This window comes from Eleutherodactylus coqui, chromosome 3, assembly GCF_035609145.1.
Source record: "Eleutherodactylus coqui strain aEleCoq1 chromosome 3, aEleCoq1.hap1, whole genome shotgun sequence".
Lineage (NCBI taxonomy): Eukaryota > Metazoa > Chordata > Amphibia > Anura > Eleutherodactylidae > Eleutherodactylus > Eleutherodactylus coqui.
In genome coordinates, this window is record NC_089839.1 from 9,549,560 (window position 1) to 9,573,772 (window position 24,213).

At 44.6% G+C, this 24,213-nt stretch overlaps 1 protein-coding gene across 1 annotated transcript in view; it reads left to right on the forward strand.

The window, feature by feature from the left end:
* PLB1 (phospholipase B1) overlaps nt 1–24,213 on the forward strand; it is a 108,977-nt gene that overhangs the window by 77,270 nt on the left and 7,494 nt on the right. The window contains exons 43-53 of the mRNA XM_066594451.1: nt 4,124–4,201; nt 6,150–6,213; nt 6,725–6,783; nt 9,681–9,748; nt 11,004–11,047; nt 13,549–13,648; nt 17,619–17,670; nt 17,828–17,908; nt 20,711–20,776; nt 20,858–20,952; nt 22,257–22,338. Of these exons, the coding sequence (XP_066450548.1) occupies nt 4,124–4,201; nt 6,150–6,213; nt 6,725–6,783; nt 9,681–9,748; nt 11,004–11,047; nt 13,549–13,648; nt 17,619–17,670; nt 17,828–17,908; nt 20,711–20,776; nt 20,858–20,952; nt 22,257–22,338 (789 nt within the window). The remainder of the gene's footprint in view (nt 1–4,123; nt 4,202–6,149; nt 6,214–6,724; nt 6,784–9,680; nt 9,749–11,003; nt 11,048–13,548; nt 13,649–17,618; nt 17,671–17,827; nt 17,909–20,710; nt 20,777–20,857; nt 20,953–22,256; nt 22,339–24,213) is intronic.

A 24,213-nucleotide genomic window follows, 5' to 3' on the forward strand; every position in this document is an offset into this window, starting at 1 on the left:
ACAGTCTCACTGCTCTTACAGTAAAGAACCCCCTTCTGTGTTGGTGATGAAACCTGCTTTCTTCTAGACCAGGGGTGTCAAACTCATTTTCACCGAGGGCCATATCAGGCTTATGGTGACCTTCAAAGGGCCGATTGTAAGGCCACCTGCAGACAGCCGGGTCGGATCCTGACCTGAGCCCCTGCAGGGACCAGCGCGGCACTCACCTGCTCCCGCGGCTCTGGCTCTGTGATCTGTCGGCCAGCCGGCGCATGCGCAGAGCAGAGCCAGCGGCTGGGGAGTGACATTTCTGTACGGGCCTCTAGGAGAAATGGAGCATACCGTGATTTGTTTTCCGCGCGAGATTTTGCGCAGGCAAATCGCGTCCGTCTGCATAGGATTGCGTTTTCTAACGCAATCCTATGGCAGCTTCCACGGGCGGAAATTCTGCGGGAAATCCCGCAGCGGTATTTCCACCCGTGTGCAGGGGGCCTAAGACAGTACGACCTATTTTGTTGCGTACTACGTACTACAATAGGCCATTAAAGTGAATGGGCCGCGCAAATACGTGGTGAATGCGCAGGAAACCTCTGTATTCACTGCATATTTGCGCACCATCTCTGGGGGCCCATCTGCGTTCCTTTTTGCGAATGCAAATATTCAGGCATAAGCGATTTTCGATTGAGCAAATACGCAGCGTATTTTTGCTGCCAAAATACAATTACACCCGTGTGAACGAGCCCTAATAGTGACCCTGATAGTGGCCCCAGTAAAAATAACGAGCCCCACAGTGGCCCAATTAGTAATATTAACCCCCTCAGTAGTAATACCCCCACAGCAATGTTAACCCCCCCTCAGTAATAATAATAAGCCCCCATCAGTTATAAGAATAAGCCCCCCTCAGTAATAATAAGCCCCCCTAGTAATAATAAGCCCCACTCAGAAATAATAAACCCCCCCTCGTAATAATAAGCCCCCCCTAGTAATAATAAGCCCCACTCAGAAATAATAAACCCCCCCTCATAATAATAAGCCCCCCTCAGTAATAATAATAAGCCCCTCCTCAGTAATAATAAGCCCCTCCTCAGTAATAAGCCCCCCTCATTAATAATAATAATAAGCCCCCCTCAGTAATAAGCCCCCCTCATTAATAATAATAATAAGCCCCCCTCAGTAATAATAATAATAATAAGCCCCCTCTCAGTAGTAAGCCCCCCACAATAATAAGCCCCCCTCAGTAATAAGCCCCCCCTCAGTAAAAAGCCCCCCTCAGTAACAAGCCCACCTCAGTAATAAGCCCCCCCCCCCGCTCAGTAATAATAGTTCCCCCCAACCCATATACTTACCTCCTCCTTACTGTCAGTGCTGCTCCCCCTCTGCTTGCACTGAGCCCGGATGCACACTGATGTCAGTGTGTGCGCCCGACACGCTTCCTCCCCGAGTCCTCTCCTGCGGAACTGATGAGCAGGGGACTCAGGGGAGGAGGACGTCAGTGTGCGCCGGGATCAGCAGTAACAGCGCGATTACCAGCGGGGAGCTGCGGCACCCCAGCTGGTAATCGCTGCAGTGGTGAGCGGCGTCGGCACGCCGCGGGCCACATAACATGAGGCAACGGGCCGAATGTTTGTCACGTGTTCTAGACGTAGCGGATGCCCTCTCGTTACCGTCGCAGTCCTGGGTATAAACTTATCATGGGAGAGATCCTTGTATCGTCCCCTCATGTATTTATACATAGTTATTTGGTCGCCCCTTAGCCGTCTTTTTTCTGGGGTGAATAATCCCAGTTTTGGTGCCTCTCTGGGTATTCCAGTCCTCTCATTCCATGTATTAGTTTAGTTGTCCTTCTTTGAACCCCCTCCAGCACTGTAACATCTTTCCTGAGCCCCGGTGACCAGAACTGTGCGCAGTATTCCATGTGGGGCCTGACAAGTGCCTTATATAGTGGGAGGATAATGTTCTCGTCCCTCGCCCCTATACTTCTTTTAATGCACCCCAAAACTTTATTTGCTTTTGCAGCAGCTGACTGGCATTGGTTACTCCAGTTTAGTCTACAATCCACTAGTACCCCAGGTCTTTCCATATCACTTTTCCCTAGCAGTACCCCATTTAGTGTATATAGGTAACATCCGTTTCTCCTGCCCATGTGCAGAACCTTACATTTATCAACATTGAACTTCATTTGCCATTTTTCTCCCCAAGCCCCCGGCTTATCTCGGTCCGTTTGTAGCCGCACATTGTCCTCCGTTGTATTAATTATCTTGCATAATTCCGTATCATCTGCAAATACTGATATTTTACTGTGCAGCCCCTCTATCAGGTCGTTGATAAATATGTTGAACAGAATGGGGCCCAATACTAAGCCCTGTGGCAAACTCATGGATCAACACTCTCTTGTCATCCGGGTCACATCTAGTTGTGTAAAAGGACCTTCAAGCAACATGTAATGGAAATTCATGTAGGATCCTACTGTGCAGTCTATCAGCTAGTGCTTGGGGGCCACATTTTACACCCATACAGACAATGGAATCCATTAGAAGAAGATGTCTGAGGCATGGAGACTGTTAGTTACTCCAATAATACTGTGTTTTCCCGAAAATAGGACCCTGTATTATATTAATTTTTGCCCCAAAAGAGGCCCAAGGTCTTATTTTTGGGGGATATCTTATTATACTTATGTAGCAGGCTTGGTCCAGGTCCCTCCCGCTGCTCTCCGGAGCTTCGACACGCTGAGCATCGGCATTGATTGGCCAGTTCATAAATACCGCCTCCACAATGCGATGTCTGTGATTGGTTCTTCGACTGCTGCTCAGGCAATTAATGCAGTGCTCGATGAACCAATCACAGCCATCACTTTTGTTCATCAAGCGCTGCATTAATTGGTTCTTGAGTGCTGCTTAGCCAATCAGAGCCATCGCTTCCTGGAGGTTTATGAATCCCGTAACCAGGAAGTGATCTTCTGTGGGTGAACGAGGACTGCAGGACGCCCGGCGGAGCTTCAGACATAAGCAGGAAGACCTGGACCCAGTCTGCTAGGTAAGGGCTTATTTTCGGGGTAGGGCTTATATTTCAAGGCTCCCAAAAAATCAGGGCAGGGCTTATTTTCAGAGAAACAGGGTAGCATTAAAGGGTTTCTCCACTTTGGATAATCCTGACTTGTTAAAAAGGTCTTTTGTCAATAAGCAGATTAGCAGGTGTGCCCTTACTGGGATCCTCAGCGAGGGGAAACCTGGCAGTTCTATCTACCTGCAGTGCCTCCACAGGAGAAATTAAGCATTACACAGTGTCCATTCGTATCAAAGGATTGTCTGTGTAACATAGGACAGGATGGGTCCTCCAGAGTGAGAGACACTCTTCAAAACCGCTCTCCAGTCTGGCTAAGAGATGAGGATCCTTAACAGAGGACCCCTGCAGAATTCCTTAAAAGACTGTATGAAAATAGGTCTTCTAAACTGGGTCCCCCTTTAAGTGACGTGTCTAGTCCTAGTCCAGGGTCTGGTGCTGTCTTTCATAATCTACAGGCTACACATACTAAAGGGGTTGTACCACAATTACAAGTTCTCCCTTATCTACAGTATAGGGGATAACTTGCTGATTAGGGGGGGGTCTCACTGCTGAGGCCCCCACTGATCTCAAGAATGGGACTCCCATGTCCCGCTCACCAGTCACTATGGGGGTCACTTCTCCCCCCACAGCGACATCGCAGTGAAGGGAGTGCTGGCGGAGCATGCATGGTCAGTGCTCCATTCATTTCAATGGGGTTGATGGAAATCCCCAAGTGCGTGCCCCCCCCCCCCCCCACTACCTCCGCAGTCACACTGAAAGTGAATGGAGCGCTTGTGTGCTTGCGCAACCAGTGCTGCAGTCTCCTACTCACAGCAGGGCAGGCAGTAACCCAACAGTGAGGAATATGGAGGACATGGGACCCCCTTTCTCGAGATTGGTGGGACCCCCACTGATCAGCAAGTTACCTCCATGCTGTGGATAGGGGATGACTTGTGATCAGACAGTTATCACAATCTCAGTCAGCCAACCGTGGGTTGTCGAATCTCCAAGATGGTTTCCAAAAGCAAAGCCATTGGAGAAGCAAACTGGACTTTTAGCAAAGTGGATGAAGTAAAATAATAGAATTTTCTTCCTTTTTCAGACACATCCGTACTTGAGGACGTACCAGAACAGTGACTACGTCTACCCCATCCCGTCACCCACACCGAAACCTGTTGAAGTAATGTCACTCGTACTATTGTCTTACTGTACATTGTTGGGTCACTGAGGAGTTTACTTTCCATCTTAAGGTACCTTAAAATGAGCCAATAGTCACCCGAATAATTGCTCAAAAGAGCGATTACAGCAAACTGTGAGTCCGTACACACAGAGCCCCCTACAGGGCACTGAGCGAAAAGTCACTTAGTAGTTGCTAGTCGTTCCGTTTCCGTTCCCTGTAACACAACGACTACTGAGTGACTGCTTGCTCAATGTAAACAGGAGTCTGACCCGCTGTCTGTTTGGAATGAATGGAGGCGGACAGACCAAGCACAGGAGTGATTGTCGCTGGGACGGCCGTCGGGTGCTTGTCCTGTGTAAAAGGTACCTTTAGGGCTGCTCCCCAAAACTCCTGAGGTTACCTTCACACAGACGAGTGCGGTATGTGGCCGTGAATCACAGCATGATGTTGCGCTCCCCACCATGCGAATTCCCTGATATGTCACAATGAATGCGAAGGACAGAATGCTGATTTGTCAGCTGATCTGATCTTCTCTACTGGCCTACTGGTCGCTCGTTGGTAGCGTATTCCCCACGTGAACAGGCGCCATGCTGCCAAGGAATACCCTTTGTACAGGGACGGAAGATCATAGAGCGTTTTTTTTCCATTGATGTGGCTGTATGAGGCCTTTTTCCTCTGTGGAGGAAGTTGTCTTCTGCACTGATAGATCACTGTGGGATTTGTATACATTTTTTTGCTGCGGCGCACGTAGAGAATAAAGTAATTTGTATCAATTTCAAACAATTTTTTTTATACCATTCATGTTCTAAATCAGTTAGATTAATTCTTCCCATTGTCCCAGTCGTGTGGATACCTACTATGTGTAGCTTTTACCGTGTTATTTAGAGTATGCATAGGAACTAGAGATGAGCGAGTAGTGCCTTATTCGAGTACCTGCCCGCTCGTGTGTAAAGATTCGGGTGCCGGCGGCGGGCGGGGAGCGGTGGGGGAGAGTGGGGAGGAACGGAGGGGAGATCTCTCTCTCCCTCTCTCCCCCGCCCCCCCCCCCCCCCCCCCCGCTCACCGCCGCAACTCACCTGTCACCCGCGCCGGCAGCCGAATCTTTAGAGACGAGCAGGGAGATACTCGGCTAAGGCACTACTCGCTCGAGGAATGTGCCTTAGCGAGTATACTCGCTCATCTCTAATAGGAACGTGTCTTTTATACTAAACAATCACATATTTGTAAGGACTTTTGAAAAATGTTTTTGTATTTATAGCGTTTTCCAATCACATTAAGGGATGACTAATTTATCCGTCATTGGCGGCTTATTCATGTGAGCGATTTTTACTTCTGTTTGCTGTCATCCTTGTGTAGTTGGTTGTAAGTACTAATGAAGCGTTTTGATTAGCGGGATTCTCAGGCGTTAGGACTTGCCCTATCTTTCTCACTCGTAGTTTTTCAACGTGCGATTAAAATAGTTCAGGGCTTTTCTTGCCGCTTATTTTTTCAAACTCTCACACAACTGCAAGGAGTTGGAATAGTAAAAAAAGCTAAACTGCTTCGTAGTGGCGAGCATATTAGTGCATGAGCTAATCTGTTTTAGCTCTTGCAGGGGCTAAGATCCCCCTGTAGTGCAGTCACTAACAGAGCTGATCAGGATCTGCTGGGACAGATGGCACCTGGCAATCACATGATCGCCGGATCACATAGTGGAAGAAACACTTCCACTTTCACTCTTTAGTACATAGCGCTCATTGAGCACTATGTGTCCGGAAAAGGAGAAGGCAGAAGCGGTTAAAAACTGCTTTTCCTTTCTCCTCTGGGTCCTCAGCTATGTCTGACAGCTGTCAATGATATATGCTAATGTGCAGCGTGCATCAGACAGTCAGAGCAGCGATGCGGATTTCTATATCCCTTATTATGATGCCAGTATCTGTGCCGCTAATATCATCCTGTTTCCTCACAGAACTGGGGCAGCGATATGAATTGTCGCGATTTCACACACATGTCTGACAGCATTCCCAAATCAGGTAAGTAGACGTTGCATAAAAAGAAATATTTTGGGGTGTATTTCCTTAGAGTGGCATTTTGGTGGGCAGAATAAGTAAAGGTGGCGCTGCTGTGAAGTGCACCAAATGCATTAAAAGGCACAGATGCACCTTTTAGGTCATCCATGCGCCAAAGCTGCAATCTACACCAGCTAGGAGAAGGCGAAGGACTCCGCTACAATCTACACCAGTTACATTGTGAATTCTAATAAAGCTGGAAGGCCACGCCTCCTTTTGCATAGGCCCGCCAACTGTTAGTAAAGAGGACGAAGCCGGAGTAAAAAGGACAAAATTGACAAATTATAGATTGTGTCATAATTTGCGCCTTTTATATGTCAGAAATATGGCGTATAAAACCTGGTAGATCTGCCCCTTTCTGTATATATCTCGTTATTTCGCGGTTGCCCGGTACATTATGTATCCATGGAGATAGATTAGATTTGTCTCTGTATTATTCTGCTCTGTTGTAACCGACTTCTCTATTCCTTTGCAGTCCACCAGCTCCGCCCTGGAGATATTAAGGTGGTCGCAGCTCTGGGAGATTCACTGACTGTAAGTCACTAAATTATAATAAAGGCAGGATTTACAGCACAGAAGGCTGAGAGGCGCGCACTTCCTTCCTGCAAGAAATGGGATTTTAAGGGGTTGTCCAGTTGTAAACTATTGATGGCATATCCTCAGCATAAGTCAACAGTAGTAGATTGGTGGGGGTCCACTGCCTGGGACCCCATGCCGATCAGCTGTTTCTCTTTGTCATGCCAATGCACTCATGTACTGAGCTAATTTCTACAGGAAGCAGACAGCTACACTCTTACTGCAGTGGCCAGGCTTGGTATTGCAGCTAAGTTCCCATTTAAATGAATGGGAACTTCGCCTGCAATACCCAACCTGGCCTCTGCCATAAGAGCGGAGCTGTCTGCTTCCTGCAGAAATCAGCCCAGTGCACAAGCACGCCAGTCTGATAAACAGGTGATTTTTAGGGGGCCCAGGCAGTGTCCCCCCCACTAATTTACTACTGTTGACTTATCCTGAAGATAGGCCATTAGCAGTTTACAACCAGACAACCCCTATAAAGAGGTTTTCCCACTAAAGATATTTTTTCCCAGCCAATGGGATAGGGAATAAATCTCTGATTAGTGGAGGCCCAACTGCTGAGACCCTCAGCAAGTCCGAACGCCCCATGTGAATGGAGCAACGATGCACATGTGTAACCATCACTCCATTCACACCTGCGCAGAACTTGAAAATACTGCAGTCGGACCTCCAGGAATAGGACATTTATCCCCTATCCTTTGGCAAGGAAATAAATGTCTTTAGTGAGAAACTCCTTTAAAGGTCACCTACAGTCTCCAAGAAGTGAAGAAATACAGGAAGTGACTGGAAAGCTGTATACAGAACCCTATCTGTATGTATTAGTGTTACTATTAATTCTCCCACTGTCTAATGATGCTGGGCAAATGATGCCGACGCTCGTCCCAGTGATGCTGTTACACAGAAGCGAGTATCACTGTCATGGCATGGAGGCCGAACAGCCGGGGAGCATTCTCCGCCCATATGCCTCCATTCACAGTAAGCAGTCAGTTCTTTAAAAACGACTGCTGTTTACACTGAATGGCTCGTTGTTCAGTTTTCTGCGTGCATTTACACAGGACGATTATCATTGAGAATCCCGTGGGAATGCAGGACTCCAAACGATTCTGAACGATATAATCATTCCCATGTAAAAGGGCCATAATGATCATGAGATGTTTCTGCCAACCCCTTTAATGATAATGAGAGAACCCTGCTTACTCTGTCCCAGTCTGCACAGCAAAGCTGAAAAGTGAGCATGTGTGTGTGCATGCATTTCAATGTCTGTTGTGAAAACTGGAATATTTCAAGATACTTTTATATGCATCGTCATGTACAGGGTGTAGTCAAAAAGCATCCGGCGCTACATCTCAATACTTGTTTCCTATACTGAAATAACAGTAGAGCACTTGAACTGGAAGGCATGGATGCGCTACACGATGGTACGGCGGACGGACCCCTGGCTGCTCTGGAACAGGGATTTCTGCTTTTTGTTGTGGCCCTTGTAAGAGAGAAGGAGTAAAACCCAATTGCAAAGTTGAAGAATAGCGAGTGAGAAGCAGAAGACGCTTTCCGCGTTTCTCTTAGTTACATGGGACTGCTGCTATGACTGAAGTAAGGAAAGCAGACTGGAAGTGGCCGCCTTCTGCTACGATAGGGGCCGATCATCCAGGATGTCATCCACCATCGTGATTACACCCTATATAGTCTTGGAAATGTTTACAACATAAAACCACATTAAATAACGTTTTCTGATGATATACTCCCATTATGTACACATACTGTAAGATGCTAGCAAAGTGGGCGGGGCCAGAATGACATAGGCATTAACAAATTATACATTTAATTCTATATATTTCAGGTAAAGTAACTTTGTAACCCCTTAACGCTATATGACGTAAGTTTATGTCATGGCAGTGTGGTACTGAACGCACCGGGGCGTAAACTTATGTCAGATGGATTGTGCAGGATCAGAAACTTAGCGGGGGGCAGTTGTTACTGATAGCCGGCCTCCTGCTCCAACACTGGAGATCGGTGTGAACACTGATCTCCACTTTTAAACTCCTGCATGCCGCAATTTATGCAGATTATGGCATGCAAAGAGTTCACAGAGGGATGGCGCTGCCTTGATGATGTCATCGGAAGGCCGATGGGTTGCAATGGCAACAAGATGCCAGATATGGCTTGCCATTGCTTATGGTCGCCATTGTCAGTGGTAAGCCATTGGAGTACAGAAGTCCTGCAATTCATTATCATAGTGATCATAACTGTTATTGTTCAAGTCCCCTACAGCGACATAAATTTTTTTTTAAAAAGTTAAAAAAACATGTAAAGAATAACTTTTTGTGCACTTTCCCTTATTTGCATAAAAAAGAATAACATTTTTTAAAATCCCATAACGACCTGTACAATAAATCAAACAGGCCATTTATCCTACACTGCAAAAAACATTCAAATAAACCTAAAAACGGAGGCAAAAATGCTGATTTTGTTCCTATCGCTTGCCAAAAAGCGCACTAAAAGTGATCAAAAAAGCCACATATACCCAAAAATGGTACCAATAGAAACTACAGCTTATCACGCATAAAACAATCCCTCACAGAGCTCCGTCCATGGAAAAATTAAAAAAAAGTTGTGGAATTGTGAATGTCACAATGTAGGGAAAAAAAATTCCAAAAAGAGTTTTTATTGTGCAAAAGTGAAAAACCCTAAAAGAATAATAATTTGGTATCGTCATAATTGTCATAATCCTCCAACAAGCAGAAAAATGTATTGTGTCATTTATGCTCTGATTAACGCTGTGAAAAAAAAAAAGAATTGATGTGTTTTCTCTCCTCGCTCTCAAAATAAAATAAAAAAATGCGTTCATATTCTTTTAGGCCGCTTTTGGCGCCAAGTCAACATCGCTGATCAATCTTCCTACAGAGTGGAGAGGAATCTCATGGAGGTGAGGGCTGTAATATGCGGCTGTAATGAAGTTTACATTACGTTATACTAGCCTATCATTTGGCTCACTAATGTCGTGACTGGTTGTAAAGTATTACCCAGTGGGGCCACCATCAACGGACCGTGCTGGATTCTATAGCCTAAGGGTGGCTTCACACGAGGGTGTTTTTGTGCGTACATAGATGCGTACATAAGTGCGCACCCATGTACATGCAAAAACACGCGTGAATGCAGGTCCGTGCATTGTTTTCAATGGAGCCTTGGCTGCTGCCAGCGGCTCCATTGAAGACAGTGGTCTGCCGGCACTCTGTAATTGTTTTTCAGGGAAGGGCTTTACATATAAGCCCTTCCCTGAAAAACAAAAATTTTAGTGTAAAAAAATATCTAAATATATATAAAAATATATTCTTACCTGTCCGCCACTGCTGTGTCCCCCACGGGGATGAAGAACACATCTGCCGCATGTGGCAAATGTTTCCTTCATCCCCGCTAGTTAAAAGAATTCCCTGCTGCTACATCTGCCACAGCTGCTGGGCTCAGCCTTGTCTTCTCCTGCTGTCCCCTGCTCTGTAGTGCTGATCTATCAGCAGGCGGGGATTTAAAATCCCTGCCTGCTGAAAGAGCTGAATGTGATTGGCTGAGGTGCTCAGCCAATCACAGGCAGCTCTCTCCAAATGAATGAGAAGATGCAGTTGAGCCCCGGCAGCTGAAGCAAAGTGAGTATCTATTTTTTTGTTTTGTTTTTTACAGCACTTTTACTGGATTTTCAAGGAAGGGCTTATATTTAAAGCCCTTCCCTGAAATCAATTGACGGGGTGCCAGCAGCAGAATTCTCTACCGCAGCTGTGGCTTATACAAAACAGCTGTATTGTTCACCGAGTGATAGCGGCAGTGTCCCGCTCCGCCTGCATAGCTGTTAAGTAGCTACTTAGATACTATAGACTATGCAAAGATGATTGATCAAAACTGTCACTCAAACTGTCTTTTGAGTGATCATCTGTCAGTGTAAATGGGGTCTAACTTTATACCGTCTGTTAGTTGGCTTAGTTTACGCCAAATTTAGCAAAAAAAAAGTTGGTGCACTTTTTGCAGCACAATATCATAGTTGGATCAAGCAGGCTTTCTACAAAAATGTATAAAACACATAATAAATGTGGTGCAAAGCATACAGGCAGGTTTTTTTGGAGCAAATTTTGGCGAATTCTCAATGATAGATCTGCTCTGTATGGGACTGATGTATTTACTTCTCATTTCAGCATTGGAGGAGACGGGACTCTGGAAACTTACACAACGTTACCAAGTAAGAGCTCCCATCCAACATGTGGATTTCACATACCGGTAGATGCTTATTTTTCAGTTTCTCAGTGTTAGAGCCGGTATTTCTGCATCACTGCACACATCGAGTCCATGTAGGACAATAGATACACGCGCCCATAGTGAACTAATAAGACCCGATTATGCAGTCGAAGTTCACCGCTGAGAACAGCAGCACGAGATATTTCCACTCCTCTTGTGAGAAGTTTCTCGGCCTCATGGCATCACTTCCTGTTCTAGTATTCTCGCGGCTCATCACAGAACCACTAAAACGAAAAAAGTTTGGACCGGTGTCGCCAGTAGAGCAAGAGAAACCGCGTAATCTTGTAGATATGAGACCTTTTACTGGCTAACAAAAACACATGATGTTATAGTGAGCTTTCAGACCTCACAGGGTCCTTCCTCAGGCTTAATGGAACAAATCTACACACATATTTATATTAAGACTAGAGATGAGCGAGCCCACTCAGTAAGGCAGTTACTCGAGCGAGCATCGCTCTTGCTAGTAACTGCTTAGTGATCCGAGCAGGCTCGGGTGGGCTGCGAGGGGGAGCGGAGCAGGGGGAAGAGAGAGAGAGATCTCTCTCACTCTTCCTCCCGCTTCGCTCTGCTCCCCTCCGCCCCCCCCCCCCCCCCCGCAGCCCACCCAAGCCTGCTCGCATCACTAAGCAGTTACTCGAGAAGAGCGATGCTCGCTCGAGAAACTGCCTTACCAAGTAGGCTCACTCATCTCTAATTAAGACATATACACATGATCACATGGGAGGGCGCAGACATGATGAACTTAATTTGTACTTAGTGCTATTAATCACAAAACATTTGTGCCTTTTTATTCTCTCTCTGGTATTTATCTAGTGCAAATTAAGTTCTCCCTGTCTGAGCTCTCCCATGTGATCATGTGTATATGTTTCATTATAAATACGTCTTTTAGATTTGTTCCATTTTGCCAGATGAAGGACCCTGAGAGGTTGGAAAGCTCACTTTAACCTCATGTATTTGTGTTGGCCATTAAAACTATCATATCTACAAGATTGCTTGTTTTCTCTCCCTGAGCACAACCACACTAGGATCACTGAACTCAGACAGCAACCCATTGCAATCTAGGCTTCAGGTGAAATCTCAGTGGTTGGTAATAGGAGGCGCCCAGAGCCGGATTAGCCAAAAATCCTGGCCACAAAACAATACATGATATCAGGTGATGACAAGACTTCCAAGTCTTAGGCCGCCTGCACACAGGTGGATTTGCATTGCAGAATCTGGGGCGGGCATCCGCCTTCGGGTTCCACAGCAAATACCGTCCATAACATGCTATGGTAAAGTAATTCTGCCTGCATATGAGCGGAAACCAATTGCGGTTACCACTCACGGAGGAGAAATTGCAGCATGCTCTATTTTTGAGTGGATTCTCCCCGGAAAGCTTCCATTGAAGTCAATGGTAGCTGTCCGACCCTTGACCGTTTTGCAATTGACATTGCGGAAAGGTCGGGGACTCTGTGTCATCGCTAGGCGATAACGCAGTAAAAGCAAGACTTTAAAAAAAAAGTCTGTACTGCGCATGTCTGACAGCGAACCGTGAGGACCATCCGCAGTACAGATATAGATAAAGAAAGGCAGGTATGCGCAGATGCTGCTTCTGCCAGGGCTGGATGCGGAATCCGGCTGTGCCGTGTGCAGGCGGCCTTATTCTGTCAGTGGCACTCCCCCCCTCCGTACACCAATCCTTACCTACCTCCCTCTTTTTCCCCTTCCGCAAGTTGGCCCTGGGGTTTATGAATCGTTTCTATGACAAAAACAACAATAATAAAAGGCGGAGAAGAATCTGGCTATAACGGATTAGAATTCTACTGCTACCTCTAACCCAGCAGCCTCGTACGCCCGCACACATTATCTCAGTGTTACATTCCTTTGTAAAATGGAAAATTTTCAATAAAAATCATTGTTAAAAAAAAATTAAAGATGTTAAACGATGGGCGGTCGCCAACAGCGTCTCGGTGTTCCGTTATTTCTCTGCATTGACAGTGATTTGCCTCATAAAATAGACTTCAAAAACCAAACTAACTAATTTGCAGTCGCAAAAGCTCATAAACTTGTAATCCAGCTACTGTAACCTTCTAGTAATTACAGGACTGTCAGAGGTATTAGTGCTTCTGGAATTGTTTGTAATACATTCTCTGGTGTTAAATTTAACTTTCTTCCTTTTAATCGTTGAGCCCAAAATATCGGTATTTTTAGGCCATCTATCAAAATGTGCCGTAGGGTCATCAGGGCCATAATCAGGCTCTGGAGGCGCCGCGCCTCCATGATGACACTAGGCTGCCATAGCAGAATTTGTTTTCTGCGAATAAAGGCAAAAACACCAAATGATGAGCTAGAATAGTAATAGTAAGATTCAGAATTCCCTTCAAATTTCATGCAATTTTAGGTTTTGTTTATTTCATACTAAAGTCCTGCATCTTTATCACCTCTTATCCTCCATATTCTTTTAAGACATTTTAAAGAAATTCAATCCAGACTTAAAGGGATTCTCCACCGGTACTGGCAAGACTAACCAAATGTTCAATGTAGCTGTTAGTGGTGCCAAAGCTGAGTAAGTATCCAACATCCACATTAAGTAATTTATAAACGCAAAAGTATAATAATATATTAAAATATAACTCTACTACTGCATATAACTACTATAATACTGCCCCCTATGTACAAGAATATAACTACTATAATACTGCCCCCTATGTACAAAAATATAACTACTATAATACTGCCCCTATGTACAAGAATATAACTACTATAATACTGCCCCCTATGTACAAAAATATAACTACTATAATACTGCCCCCTATGTACAAGAATATAACTACTATAATACTGCCCCCTATGTACAAGAATATAACTACTATAATATTGCCCCTATGTACAAGAATATAACTAGTATAATACTGCTCCTATGTACAAGAATATAACTACTATAATACTGCCTCCTATGTACAAGAATATAACTACTATAATACTGCCCCCTATGTACAAAAATATAACTACTATAATACTGCCCTCTATGTACAAGAATATTACTACTATGATACTGCCCCCTATGTACACGAATATAACTACTATAATACTGCCCCCTATGTACAAGAACATAACTACTATAATACTGCCCCCTATGTACAAGAATATAACTACTATAATACTGCCCCTATGTACAAGAATATAACTACTATAATACTGCCCTCTATGTACAAGAATATAACCACTATAATACTGCCCCCTATGTACAAAAATATAACTACTATAATACTGCCCTCTATGTACAAGAATATTACTACTATGATACTGCCCCCTATGTACACGAATATAACTACTATAATACTGTCCCTATGTACAAGAATATAACTACTATAATACAGCCCCCTATGTACAAGAATATAACTACTATATTACTGCCCTCTATGTACAAGAATATAACTACTATAATCCTGCCTCCTATGTACAAGAACATAACTACTATAATACTGCCCCCTATGTACAAGAATATAACTACTATAATACTGCCCCTATGTACAAGAATATAACTACTATAATACTGCCCCCCATGTACAAGAATATAACTACTATAATACTGCCCCCCATGTACAAGAATATAACTACTATAATACTGCCCCCCATGTACAAGAATATAACCACTATAATACTGCCCCCCATGTACAAGAATATAACTACTATAATACTGCCCCCTATGTACAAGACTATAACTACTATAATACTGACCCCAATGTACAAGAATATAACTACTATAATACTGCCCCCTATGTACAAGAATATAACTACTATAATACTGCCTCCTATGTACAAGAATATAACTACTATAATACTGCCCCCTATGTACAAGAATATAACTACTATAATACTGCCCCCTATGTACAAGAATATAACTACTATAATACCCCCCTATGTACAAGAATATAACTACTATAATACTACTATGTACAAGAATATAACTACTATAATACTGCCTCCTATGTACAAGAATATAACTACTGTAATACTGCCCCCTATGTACAAGAATATAACTACTGTAATACTGCCCCCTATGTACAAGAATATAACTACTATAATACTGCCCCCTATGTACTAGAATATAACTACTATAATACTGCCTCCTATGTACAAGAATATAACTACTATAATACTGCCCACTATGTACAAGAATATAACTACTATAATACTGCCCCCTATGTACTAGAATATAACTACTATAATACTGCCTCCTATGTACAAGAATATAACTACCATAATACTGCCCCCTATGTACTAGAATATAACTACTATAATACTGCCCCCTATGTACAAGAATATAACTACTATAATACTGCCCCTATGTACAAGAATATAACTACTATAATACTGCCCCCTATGTACAAGAATATAACTACTATAATACTGCCTCCTATGTACAAGAATATAACTACTATAATACTACTATGTACAAGAATATAACTACTATAATACTGCTCCTATGTACAGGAATATAACTACTATAATACTGCCCCCTATGTACAAGAATATAACTACTATAATACTGCCTCCTATGTACAAGAATATAACTACTATAATACTGCCCCCTATGTATAAGAATATAACTACTATAATACTGCCCCTATATACAGGAATATAACTACTATAATACTGCTCCCTATGTACAAGAATATAACTACTATAATACTGCCCCCTATGTACAAGAATATAACTACTATAATACTGCTCCTATGTACAGGAATATAACTACTATAATACTGCCCCCTATGTACAAGAATATAACTACTATAATACTGCCCCCTATGTACAAGAATATAGCTACTATAATACTGCCCCCTATGTATAAGAATATAACTACTATAATACTGCCCCCTATGTACAAGAATATAACTACTATAATACTGCCCCCTATGTACAAGAATATAACTACTATAATACTGCTCCTATGTACAAGAATATAACTACTATAATACTGCCCCCTATGTACAAGAATATAACTACTATAATACTGCCCCCTATGTACAAGAATATAGCTACTATAATACTGCCTCCTATGTATAAGAATATAACTACTATAATACTGCCCCCTATGTACAAGAATATAACTACTATAATACTGCCCCCTATGTACAAGAATATAACTACTATAATACTGCTCCTATGTACAAGAATATAACTACTATAATACTGCCCCCCTATGTGCAAGAATATAACTACTATAATACTGCCTCCTATGTACAGGAATATAACTACTATAATACTGCCCCCTATGTACAAGAATATAACTACTATAATACTGCCTCCTATGTACAAGAATATAACTACTATAATACTGTCCCCTATGTACAAGAATATAATTACTATAATACGGCCTCCTATGTACAAGAATATAACTACTATAATACTGCCCCCTATGTACAAGAATATAACTACTATAATACTGCCCCCTATGTACAAGAATATAATTACTATAATACGGCCTCCTATGTACAAGAATATAACTACTATAATACTGCTCCTATGTACAAGAATATAACTACTATAATACTGCCCCCTATGTACAAGAATATAACTACTATAATACTGCCCCCTATGTACAAGAATATAGCTACTATAATACTGCCTCCTATGTATAAGAATATAACTACTATAATACTGCCCCCTATGTACAAGAATATAACTACTATAATACTGCCCCCTATGTACAAGAATATAACTACTATAATACTGCTCCTATGTACAAGAATATAACTACTATAATACTGCCCCCCTATGTGCAAGAATATAACTACTATAATACTGCCTCCTATGTACAGGAATATAACTACTATAATACTGCCCCCTATGTACAAGAATATAACTACTATAATACTGCCTCCTATGTACAAGAATATAACTACTATAATACTGTCCCCTATGTACAAGAATATAATTACTATAATACGGCCTCCAAGACTTCTCCAAAGCAGCACCAGACCTTTGGAACGCACTATCCAAAACTATCTAGACAAAATTTCAGGTGTGCTCTAAAAACGCACCTCTTCACGGAGGCATACCACATCCCCTAAACCAAACGCCTCTGTACTCCCTCTGATAACATGCCCCTGTCCTACTGACTGCAATCCCTGCTAGCCGCAACCAACCGCCCCCTGCAGTCATACCGATTCTGCCACTATACGGCTTAAGTCTGACCATTGTTTATGTGTATGGCATCCCTCACTCTCCACCTCGCCATACCGTGCACATCTCCCCCCCCCACCATACCGTGCACATCTCCCCCCCCCACCATACCGTGCACATCTCCCCCCTGCCATACTGTGCACATCTCCAGCCCCTTTACCTTCTGTATCCCCCCATTACTTGTAGTATGTAAGCTTGTTAGAGCCCCGCACCCCTACTGTCTCCATCAGCTGATTACTACATGTATCCGTGGCTTTTGTATTTTTGTATCCCCCTATTTTTGTAAGCGCTGCGGAATATGTTGGCGCTATACAAATAAAGATGATTATTATTGTTATCCCGTATAGAAACATGCTGTCCCAGGCGAACGCACTGCTGAAGGCGATGAAGGAGAGCACAGTGAGTGTCATCATCATCATAACAATCAGTCCTGCCAAGTCTTTGTCCCATCAGTTGCTGTCAGGTGAAATGACGGCAGCGCTCAGTATTTTCTGTGTGATTGAGGTGCAGACAGCTTGGTTTTCTTCAGACTCATTTCTTTTCCACCTTCTGGCAGGTTATTAACTTTGAAGAAGACTGGAAGTTGATCACCCTTTTTATCGGTGGTAACGACCTCTGCCAGTACTGCAGGAACCGGGTGAGTCGGTCCCACAGAAGGTCTTCATGTAGTTTATTATTTTTATAATTACCAAACTAGAAGTGTTCACACATTGGTGGATGCAGTCCGGTATAAGGAGGCTGAAGCTGAAGATCTGCAGTTTTCTAATTTACATTGCATTTACTTTAATCACCATTTTCAAGATTTCTGCTTGCTTTCAGTGAATTGGAATATTCTGTTCACATCTAGAGGCTGTAAATCTATCTTGACTTAAAGGGATTTTACAGGCTGTCAGTGCCGGGATACATCGGGACCGAGAGAAACCTGCTGCTCAGAGCCTTTTGTAGTGGTTGGCGTTCGTAATTGCAGGCTGGGGTCTTATTGAAATCAATAGGAGCTGCACCTGCAATTACAAGAAGTGACCACTTCACAAGGGTCAGAGCAGCGGCTTCCACTCCGGCCCCGATGTATCCTGGCACTGACAGTGAGTGCTGCCTGGAAAACCCCTTTAATACTTCTCACAGGCAGGTTTGTTACAATTGTATAATGTTATGGGAATAATATCATATTCCATTTACTTCACTGGCCTGCTCCAAATTAGTTATAATGAGAAGTAGCATGCATGCAATGTAACTGACTCTGACACGTTTGGTCAGCCATCAGTACACTTCTGATTCTTTATTCACATCACAATAGAGATATAGTGGGAGTGATGCATTAATACACATGTACGCCCCAACATCAGAGCAACTCATGATTGGCGTACTCTAATGATTAACATATGTTAATGCCCTAAGTTGTATGCAGCTACCAAACACGTCACCTTTCACTAAATAAGAACAAACCAAACTTATACTGTGTTCATTAATTATATCCAAGTAGCTTTTCTTTATCAGTGGTGGGGCCCAGAGCACTCTCATGTGGGAAAGCTGCTTAAGGGTGTATTACAACATGCTGCTTGCACATACCAGTGTATAATATTGGGGACGTTAACCACTAAGCTGCCAGCTACTTACTAAGAAGCTAGATATATTTACTTAATGTGTTTGCCTAAGCTGATGTAAGAAACATATTATTACTTTAACATATACATTCTAGAGAATTCTCTTTAGACGACCCTGACTCCAGACTGATGTATTTTAGATCCGTATTATTTGCCTATGTTTTCGCATGTAATATGGACAGCATGAACCCCATTGATATGCATTGGGTTATTTAGACATGTGGCACACGAAAAAAAATTGCAACATATCTTATTTTGGTCCAAATCACAGAGTAAAAACGCCCATTAAAGTCCGCGGGATCGTGGAAAAATGCAGCCGTCGTATATGTATTCACTGCTTTTTTACACATGCTACCAGGAGACAGTGGGTTAAAAATAGTGACATAAACTGAGCTTTCTTGTGGTTTTTTGCGCACGTGAAAAAAACCCAGTGAAGATGCATGCAAAAAAAATACGTATATGCACTAAATTCACAGATTCAAACGCAATTAAAAAAACCTGCATATTTCAGACTAAAAACTGCATCCAGCCGTGTGACTGGGCCGTACCGGCGCTGATAAATCAGTCACCAATTACGCTGCTGATGTCTTTGCCCCGCAGAGCGTTTCTTAGACTTGGCACAAGTGCATGACATAAAATATGTCAGGATGGGTTTTCAGTCCCTGGATTTTTCCATTCAATGACAGCAAGAAGAGATATTGCAATAGTAAGGAATTGAAACACAAACATATTACAAGTTGCAGAACTGGACTTGACTTAGCTGAGCTCCAAGTCACGGAGGCGGGTCGCGGCGGCCTCTCCCTGGCTGCAGCATGTAGACTGACAGCTCTCTCATCCTATACATAAAAGGGAAAAAGTTGTCAGTCTGCATGATGCAGGCGGGGAGAAGCGGCGCGGCCCGCCGCCATGACCCGGGGCTCGGCTCAGAGTCAGACTTCACAAACTGGTGACAGAATCCTTTTAAAGGGAACCTAGATGCCTCGACATGGAACATCACCAGTCCATGTGATCCATATAAGAGCTTTCTAGCATCGCATAGCAGCCACTAGCGACCCGCATGCTATACTATGCATGAAAACTCTGCCTGCTATGGAGAGCTATGCAGGTTCTCCAGGGTGGGGTTTGTTCAGCCTCTAAGAAGGGATTTCCCAGCAGCGAGGGGGAAGGTTCTGGAGAGCAAAACAAGAACTGCAAGGAGTTACAGCAGCCATCTTGAGGAAATGTCAAGGAGCCAACGGGCCAACATTTCCCACACGAGTCAATGTGCCGCTCTGAAAGATGCCAGACTGACACCCAGGTATAAGTTACACAGGTGTGTGACTTAAATGAGAAGTGGGCCGGGTCAGAGACCGTTCACACCTGCCTGATCATTAATTTCACACGGGATGGAATAGGCCGCACGGCGCACCACAAGCCGCGGTAAATTCCGCACTGAAATCCGCAGTGAGACCTGTGGAATTTAGTGTAGAATTTCGCAGCCGCGGATTTGTTTGCGTTCTGTGGTGTAATTCTGTCTGCAGGATGAGGTGAGGAGTTCAAGCCCCGTAGGGATAACACAGCGAGGCAGAAGTGTCCCCGCAGAGTAATTCTGTCCCGTGTGAAAGGTCCCTTAGGCTTCTCGCTAGGGAAAAAAAACACATGACGAAAATGCGCCACCTAAAAATGCCATCATCCAACAAACCTGTGCGACTTCCCAGAAGACAGACCGTCCTGAAATAACAAGAAAAAAGTTTTTCTTCCTATAAAGTTCCATTTCTGCTCTCTGAGCTCTCGGACTGTCAGGATTTGTGGAAGGAACATTCTGCTGCGCTGATAGTAATGTTGTTCTTCTCTTCCAGGAGCGCTACTCTCTGACCAATCACATCAAGCATCTTGAGAGCACCCTGGACGTCTTCTACAAGGAGGTGCGGTCCACAGAGTCCCGTCTGCTGCCTCGCACCCCCTCAGAACGCTCAGATCTCTTCTAACTTCTAAATCTCCTTTAGGTTCCTCGCGTTTTCGTGAATCTGGTGCAAATCATGGAGGTAGAGGGACTGCGCGGAGTTAATGCCGACACCTTTGGCTGCAGAATCATAAAGCCGTACGTATCTCCTCGGTTTACCCTTCTCTTAACTAGAGATGAGCAAGTATACTCGCTAAGGCAAACTACTCGAGCGAGTAGTACCTTATTCAAGTACCTGCCCGCTCGTCTCTAAAGATTCAGCTGCCGGCGGCGGGCGGGGAGCAGCGGGGGAGAGCGGAAAGGAACGGAGGGGAGATCTCTCTCTCCCTCTCCCCCCCCCCCCCCCGCTCACTCCCGCAACTCACCGCTCTCCCCCGCCGGCACCCGAATCTTTAGAGACGAGCGAGCAGGTACTCGAATAAGGCACTAGTCGCTCGAGTAGTTTGCCTTAGCGAGTATGCTCGCTCATCTCTACTCTTAACCCTTTCTTGACCAAGGCTCAGTGAGGCGTCCGGGTCACATTCTGCAGCTCCAGTATTTTTACTTTAGTTTTTGAATGAATCTAAGCAAATTTGTTAAGGGGTCTAGTTTTCAAAATGGGGTCATTTGTGGGGATTCTCCATTGTTTTGCCCGTTCACGGGCTCTACAAGTGGGGAATGGGGCCTGAAACACCTTCAATCAAAATGTCTGTTTTGAAAGCCACCGGCTGCTCCTTTCTGTTTGGGCCCCGTTGTGCATACAGACATAATATTAGGGCCACAATGGGTATGTTTCTGAACACAGGACAAACAGGGGGATCCATTTTTGGGTACAAATACTCATTTTCATGTGCACTATAGAAAAAAAATCCTGTCTTTTAAATGGCATATTTGCAAAAATATGAAATTTTTATTTTTTTCTGCATTAATTCCTGAAAAAAACCTGTGGGGTAAAAATCCTCAGTGAGTACATTAAGGGGTGTAGTTTATAAAATGGGGTCATTTGTGGGGGTATCTATCATTCTGACACCTGTGAGCCTTTGTAATTTTGGCTTGGTGCAGGAAAACAAAATGTTCCTCAAAATGTTAAAAATCAATGTAAAATTTGTACGTCTCTTAAAGTGAAGTTTTTCCAATATGCTTCCAGAAAACAATAAACAGATGGAAATATACATCTTATCAAAAATCGGTGCAGTATGTTTGCACATATTTCACATATTGCAGTTGAAAATGTGAAAAAAAATGACAATTTTTTCAACATTTTCCCAAATTTGGCGCTTTTAATAAATATACACAAGTTCTATCGGTCTGTTTTTATTGCCTAAATGAAATACAACATGTGGCGAAAAAACACTGTCATTGGGGCAAACTTGTAATGGTGGGTATGATTTATGCATCGATCAGTGCGTCCTTTATTATCTATACGCACTAAATTGCGAATTGTTAATTTTCCCATCTGACAGAAACGCTTGTCCGTGCTTCATTAACCCACGAGATGGATCCCCTGAACTGATCGAAATAAAGAAATTCAACAAAGATTTGCAGGTGAGCGGTCAGATAAAGTGTCAGAGGCACGCACCCCGCCCTCAGGGGCATAGACACTGCCGTCAGGGGCACGCACCCCGCCATCAGGGGGATAAACACCACCATCAGGGGCACACACACTGCCATCAGAGGCATAGACACCACCATCAGGGGCACACACACTGCCGTCAGGGGCACACACACTACCATCAGGGGCATAGACACCACCATCAGGGGCACACACACTGCCATCAGAGGCATAGACACCACCATCAGGGGCACACACACTGCCGTCAGGGGCACGCACCCTGCCATCAGGGGCATAGACACCACCATGAGGGGCAAATACACACCGCCGTCAGGGGCATAGACACCGCCATGAGGGGCATACACCCCGCCATGAGGGGCACGCACCCCGCCATCAGGGGGATAAACACCACCATCAAGGGCACACACACTGCCATCAGGGGGATAAACACCACCATCAGGGGCACACACACTGCCATCAGGGGCATAGACGCCACCATCAGGGGCACACACCCCGCCCTCAGGGGCATAGACATTGCCATCAGGGGCACGCACCCCGCCATCAGGGGGATAAACACCACCATCAGGGGCACACACACTGCCATCAGAGGCATAGACACCACCATCAGGGGCACACACACTGCCGTCAGGGGCACGCACCCTGCCATCAGGGGCATAGACACCACCATGAGGGGCAAATACACACCGCCGTCAGGGGCATAGACACCGCCATGAGGGGCATACACCCCGCCATGAGGGGCATAGACACTGCCGTCAGGGGCACGCACCCTGCCATCAGGGGCATACACACCACCATGAGGGGCAAATACACACCGCCGTCAGGGGCAAATACACACCGCCGTCAGGGGCAAATACACACCGCCGTCAGGGGCAAATACACACCGTCGTCAGGGGGCAAATACACACCGTCGTCAGGAGCATGCACCCTGCCATGAGAAGCATACACCCCGCCATCGGAGGCATACACAACTCAGGGGTGCACCGAGGCCGGGTCTACACAATGCAATCACTATGTGCCTGATGGTTACCCACGCTTAGACTCACTTAGACTTAGGGCCTCCCATGCTTTGCGGCGCATCGGATGACAAAAGAATGTCATAATTGGCGATGAAACGCAGCAGTTTCCAGATCATCCCATGAAAAGTCGACCTTGCGCAAGTCCTCTAAAAATGTATGTCATAATTAGTGATGAGCGAGCATACTCCCTAAGGGCAATTGCTCAAGCGAGTACCTGCCCGCTCGAGTGAAAAGGTTCGGCTGCTGGCGGCGGGGGAGAGCGGGGAGGAACGGAGGAGAGATCTCTCTCTCCCTCTCTCCCCCCCGCTGCCCCCTGCTCACTGCCGCAACTCACCTGTCACCCGCGCCGGCAGCCAAACCTTTTCTCTCGAGCGGGCAGGTACTCGCTAAGGGCAATGTTAGCTCGAGCAATTGCCCTTAGCGAGTATGTTCGCTCATCTCTAGTCATATTCTTTTGCCTTCCCCGCCGCCAACCCTTCCCATTTTTTTAATTCCTTGAGATGGCGATTCTTGCCCGTCTTGTCTCAAGTCTCAAGGAGGCGTAGAGTGTGTCCAGCCAAAAAGAGTTGACCTTCAGTGACTCGGGAACGGAGTGGCCGCGTACCAGTGCAGCGGTAGATTTCTTCATTGGTAACCCCATCATGGGAAGTAGCCTTAAACAGGTGATGAAAGCATCATTGTTGGTAAACATCATGTCGCCGGTTGACACGTGCGGTCACTTTCCATGTTTGAGATGCATATAGCGAAGCCGGGATCGCGATGCTGTTCAGAAGCCGTGTCTTCGTATGTAGTGGGAGTGAGGTGTTGGCCCATATAGGTCGTAGACGTTGG